Raw genomic sequence first — 6,109 nt, forward strand, 5'->3', positions numbered from 1 at the left:
AGCAGGAGACATCAGCATGCATGCGGAGCACGTGCCCCACCAGCAGGTGGGTGCAGGAACATTCCTGCCGGCACTGTTCCCAGCTGACCAAAGAGAAAAGCCCACGAACAGGAGCGAGGAGAATTTCATTCCACAGGGACTACTATGCAGTAGTGAGTGTCTGAGGCAGGAAGGAGACCTTCGGAATGTGGAGTCGTTCACACTGCACTGCTGAGAGGAGTGTGGATGAGAACATATGGCCCTAACAGTCTCACCAAGTTCACAGAGGAACACCATTCTCCATTTCTAATTCGACAAAGAGAACTGCTGATATGAAACCAATGAGTCATCCTATTTGAAAGTTTCCACGCTGATGAAACTGGAGGCCACAGAAAGCAGTGCCCATGTCCTCACGCCACACCTACCTGTTTCGAGTAGCCCCCGTAGAGGACGATGCCGCCTTGAGGAGTGACGGACATCTGGCAGCCTGATCTGGGTGTGGGCCCTGTCCCAGCCGGGGACAGCTTGCTCCACATGAAGGTGTCCAGATTAAAGGCATACACGTCGTTGTAATAGATGTAATCCCTGGTTAAAACAAGGCAACACCGTCAGGATCAGCAATACTGGAAAAAGCCCCGACATTAAAAACTGAACCTGATTTAAATTAAAGGTAAATTTCCTACTGTTTGGAAAAACCCCAGACCATTTTTCTCCTCTGCTCTCACACCAACATATCAACAGAGAAATGTGGGCGTTTTCCCTGCAACAAGCCACAGACACCTGCCATATCTCCTTGACTTCAATCTTGACGCAAACTACCCGGAGGCAGCCCAACACTTTTACCAAGTCACCTGTTTAATTCAAGTGTGAATTTACATGAAAGGACCACAAGCACATGAGTTTACATTTGAAAATCAGAAATAATGCTGGCCCACAAACCCATAGGAACTTTTTTTTTTCCCAATTTGAGAGCAGGTACTGTTTATTAACTGAGCAGCTTAGAAAAATAATCATGGTAGACACCTTAGTTCATTCTTCTAATAAGCCTGTTGATCTGGTCCTCCTTGTTGCCAGCATCTCCACCTCCTACAAAATTGGTGGTTTTTTTCCTTCATTCCGCCTCATGGAGAAGATGATTGGAAGGGCCACAGGAAGTTACTGGATTCTTTGACGCATTTTCCAACAGTATAGATCCGATGAATCAGATCTTCCATGCAGATGATGCCACATTTTCCAAGAGATCAAGCAATCAAAGCATTATCTGTCAAAGCAATTCACTTCTTACTGATTTTGCCATAACCACGTTTGAATGTTAGTCATCTACTGACTTCAGATTTGGGTTCCCACATGCAATATATGGCTCTAATCCTCAACCTGTAAACGGAAGCTTTGCTGAGCTTTACAAAGGTTCCACTGAAAATGTGAGGAAGGAGAAGCAGCTGCAACACCTTTCCAGCCTGTGGTCTCACACCGCTGAGCCCTCTGGTCCTGAGGACAAACACGTGTGGGTTCTGCAGGTATACAGAAGTTGCCAGCTTTCCTTGCCATCCTCACATTCGATTTTCAGTTCTGTACATCTACCTATATTCCTGTGACAGTGCTTCGATTTCTCATAGGTAAGCTTCCTCCTTGGCTTTCGAAACATCTTTTGGGCAAACTTCTTTCTCAGGCGCTTCATCTTCAGCTCTGCGAAATTCCTTCGCTGTTTCTCAAGGCTTTCTGGCACAGCAGGAACCTTCTCTTCTACACCCTCCATGGTTCCGGCCAGAAGAAGAGCGAGGCATAGGAATTTAATCTGAAAGCCATACTGTATTTCCTTACACAGTTAACACAAGCCTGGTTACTAGGTGTGCAACTTGAAGGGCAGCAGTGAACGACACATTTAACTGAACGATCAGAAGGGAGGGATGCGCAGCCTGGCAGGAAGCGCAGTAGGACGCCGTGTGGAATGGAGGGTGAACGAGGGGGCTAGGCGCTCTCAGAAAACTGCAGACCGCAGAAGCCAATCCTCTGCACCTGAGAACACAGCAAGGCAACAAGGCATGTTAACAGATATGCCCTTAACATTTCCTGCCTTGCTCACTACCTGCCGGACCCAGCACGCAGATCGGGCCGCGTAGGGAAGGGGCAGCTTTGCTGGAAGCATGGGGAGACTGTGGCATACCCAGAATGTCCTGTTCTAACGCTGGACTTTGACAAAATAATTGTAAAAGTGTAAGACGCTGCTCTCCGGCTACTCAAAAAGGAGCGCCAAACTGATTTAAGGAAAGAAAACATGGAAGAACGAGCAGCTCTAGCCCAAGTCTGAAGTACCTGGTTTTCTCCTCCTTGTTCTGTTTTGTGTGAGGCAGGAAAAGTCACAGGTGTCTACCCAGCACCAGTCGCACACCTGGTTTTCAGATAAACATACTGGACGCGCTGGACTTATGCCTGTAATCCCAGCACTTTGGGATTCTGAGGCAGGTGGATCACTTGAGGTCACGAGTTCAAAACCAGCATGGCCAATATAGAGAAACCTCATGTCTTTACTAAAAATATAAAAAACTAGCCAGGCATGGGGGCAAGCACCTATAATCCCAGCTATGCGGGAGGCTGAGGCACACAGTTTGAACCTGGAAGGTGGAGGCTACAGTGAGCTGAGTAACTTAGGACTTACTTCGGCTTCCTTATCTTTTTTCTTTTTTTCCCCCTTCCATGAGTCTCTCTCTGTTGCCCAGGCTGGAGTGCAGTGGACCATCTCGGCTCACTGCAACCTCCGCCTCCTGGGTTCAAGCGACTCTCCTGCCTCAGTCTCCAAAGTCGCTGGGATTACAGGTGCCCACCATGCCTGGCTAATTTTTTATTTTTTAGTAGAGATGGGGTTTGCAAAGTTGGTCAGGCTGGTCTTAACTCCTTACCTCAGGTGATCCACCAGCCTTGGCCTCCCAAGTGCTGAAATCCTAGCACTCTGGGAGGCCAAGGTGCTGAGCCACGAAGCCCAGCAGCTTCCTCATCTTTAATGTGAGATGATGACCTGCTAGTGACAGCTTGTTCTTGAAGAGAATGAGTGTAAAAACATTTGCAAACCATTCAAAATTATAGCACTGTCCCATCCAGGTAACTCCTTTGAGGACACAAAACCATGCCTTGTTATGGTTTGAGTTTGTCCCCCCCCAAATTCATGCTCTGATCCCCAGAGTGCAGTGTTGGGAAAGAGGCCTGGGAGAGGTGTGTGGGTCAGGCGCGGACCCCTCGTGAGCGGCTGGGTGCAGTTCTCCGATAGCATGAGCTGCCGCTGCTGCAACAACACTGGATTCGTTCTTGCAGCAAGGGATTACTTCCCAAGTGTGTGCTGGCATAAAGCGAAACCTCTTTTTAAAAATTACCTGTTCGCAGGTATTCTGTTACAGCCACATAAAACACACTAAGATACTTTTTTTTGAGTCAGAGTCTCATTCTGTCACCCAGGCTAGGGTGCAATAGCACAATCTCCGCTCACCTCAACCTCTGCCTCCCAGGTTCAAGCAATTCTCTTGCCTCAGCCTCCCTGAGTACCTGGGATTTCAGGTATGCACCGCCATACCTGACTAATTTTTTTTTGTATTTTTAGTAGAGACAGGTTTTCACCAGGCTGGTCTCAAACTTCTGGCTTCAAGTGATCCACACACCTCAGTCTCCCAAAGTGCTGGGATTACAGGCGGGAGCCACTGTGCCCAGCCTTCAACACCTTTTAATCCAAATTACATTCTTAAAATTTCCCCCCTTATAAAGTATTTAAGCATTTGGATCCCCTTTCCCCCCAATTCACAACATTAATGAGAATATATTTGTAAAGAAAATCTGAAACCTGGCCAGGCGTGGTGGCTCACGCCTGTAATCCCAGCACTTTGGGAGGCTGAGGTAGGCACATCACTTAAGGTCAGTCATTTGAGAACTGCCTTACCAACATGGTGAAAAACCCAGTCTCTACTAAAAACACAAAAATTACCTGGGCATGGTGGCAGGCACCTGTAATCCCAGCTACACAGGAGGCCGAGACAGGAGAATCGCCTGAACCTGGGAAGTGGAGGTTGCAGTGAGCCAAGATTGCACACTGCACTCCAGCCTGGGCAACAAGACCGAAACTCCATCTCAAAAAAAAANAAAAAAAAAAAAAAAAAAAAAAAAAAAAAAAAAAAAAAAAAAAAAAAAAAAAAAAAAAAAAAAAAAAAAAAAAATTCTGAAACCTTAACTGAGCCCAATCCATACCACAATGTCTCAGCCCATGATGGGGGGAAGTTGAAAAATTGTATCACCTGCCCCTCCTAACCCACCCAACACAGGCTTTCCCACATGGCTGAAGAGACTTATCATGATGCACCAAGAATCAGCAGAGAATCACCAGAACGTGCAACTGGACTTGCAATGTGACAAAGGTGTGATTGGCGCCATCACATCCATCGAGATGCTATTTCCAAAGGGACCAGTAGAGAAAGAGAGCTTCTAATGAAGCCCCAGAGATAAAGACAGCCATTGTCTCTCACACCGCAGGAGGCCAGCATAAAGTCCTTCAAAAAAGATGGTCTTCACCTTACCCAGAATGCTACTGCGCTTGTGACACAAACAGGGATCACCAGCTTTTTTTTTTTTTTTTCCCCCCCCAGTCCTTTTCTGGACTGAACTAAGGAAGCTCAAGAACATACACGAGCAGACGACAGGCCTACAACAATCAGAGCGCCTGCGGCTCACCCTGGGCAGCCATGCCGGCTGCACAAACATCCACGTGACATCAACAGAGAACTACTGGCTTCCTCTTAAGGTATCACTGTGGAAGATATGCTATTGCTGCTTTCCCGGACCGGAGTGTTTTTAAGTTATTACAGGCCAATGGCTCTCAAAGTGAGGTCCACTAGCCAGCAACATCAGCATCACCTGGGAGCTTGTTAAAATGCAGATTCTTGGGCCTCACTCCAGCCCTCTGAGTCAGAGCTGCAATCAGCACTCTAACCAGTACTCCAAAGTATTCTGAACTCAGGTAAGGTTTTAGAATCCCATTTATTCATTCATTCATTCATTCAAACAAAGTCTCACTCTGTCACCCAGGCTGCAGTGCAGTGGCAGGATCTCAACTCACTGCAACCTCTAGCTCCTGGGTTTGAGCGATTCTCCTGTCTCAGATTCCTGAATAGCTGGATTACAGGCGCCTGCCACCATGCCTAGTTAATTTTTCTATTTTTAGTACAGAAAGGGTTCACTACGTTGGCCAGGCTGGTTTTAAACTCCTGACCTCAAGTGATTCACCTGCCTCACCTTCCCAAAGTGCTGGGATTATAGGTGTGAGCCACTGTGCCTAGCCAAAACCCCATTTTAGATACAACTAGCCACATCATTTGCAGGGCCTGGTGTAAAACTAAAATGTAGGGTCCCTGTTCAACAAGGTTAAGAATTTCAATACGAACACAGCATGAAGCCAGTTCAAGACCAGGTGTGTGACCCTTCAGAGTCAAGGCCCTGTGGGGCTACCCACACCAAGGTCTGGTGAAGCTGGATGTAGGAGAATGGGCACATCTTTCTTGTGTATTCAGAATGTTCTTCCCGTAAAAAGTCCACCCCTTAATGCTTCAGGAAAGAAAGATTTTTCCATTCTTGGTACCAACCGTGTACTTTCATGGAAGCCACCAAAAAGGATCAACTGTCTCTTCCAGGCCACCATCCGATGTCCACTCCGACCTGAAGGACCCCCTGTTGATCTAAAACGAAAGAAACAAACACTATGAACTTGCTTAATTGCTGGTTCCTCTAAAAATGACAACAAAACCCAATTTCTCACTGTTTTCTGTTTTGGGAGCACTTACTGCTCATGAATTAAATACCATGAGCTATCAAAACCATGCAATAAGACCCTAGCTAGCTACTATAAACTTCAGCAATAAAACTGGGAAAATCTCCATGACCTTGGAGTGCATAAAGATTTCTTAGGGAGAACATTATAAACTAGACTCCATCAAAATACAAAGCCTCAAAAAAAGGCAAAAGACAGACTGGGAGAAATATTTTGAAACACATGACTAACAAATGATTTGAATCCAGAATACATACAGAATTCCATTTTTTTTTTTTTTTTTTTTTTTTTTTTTTTTTTTTTTTTTTTTTTTTTTTTTTTTTTTTTTTT

The 6,109-nt window shown here is 45.9% G+C and overlaps 1 protein-coding gene and 1 pseudogene across 1 annotated transcript in view; both read right to left on the reverse strand.

The window, feature by feature from the left end:
- Positions 1-6,109, reverse strand: part of KLHDC4 (kelch domain containing 4) — a 60,742-nt gene that overhangs the window by 24,554 nt on the left and 30,079 nt on the right. Inside the window, 2 exon segments of the mRNA XM_017543685.2 lie at positions 405-564; positions 5,595-5,687. Coding sequence (XP_017399174.1) covers positions 405-564; positions 5,595-5,687 — 253 coding nt within the window.
- LOC108314682 overlaps positions 1-6,109 on the reverse strand; it is a 29,344-nt pseudogene that overhangs the window by 17,964 nt on the left and 5,271 nt on the right.

This window comes from Cebus imitator, unplaced genomic scaffold, assembly GCF_001604975.1.
Source record: "Cebus imitator isolate Cc_AM_T3 unplaced genomic scaffold, Cebus_imitator-1.0 Scaffold159, whole genome shotgun sequence".
In the NCBI taxonomy this organism is placed as follows: domain Eukaryota; kingdom Metazoa; phylum Chordata; class Mammalia; order Primates; family Cebidae; genus Cebus; species Cebus imitator.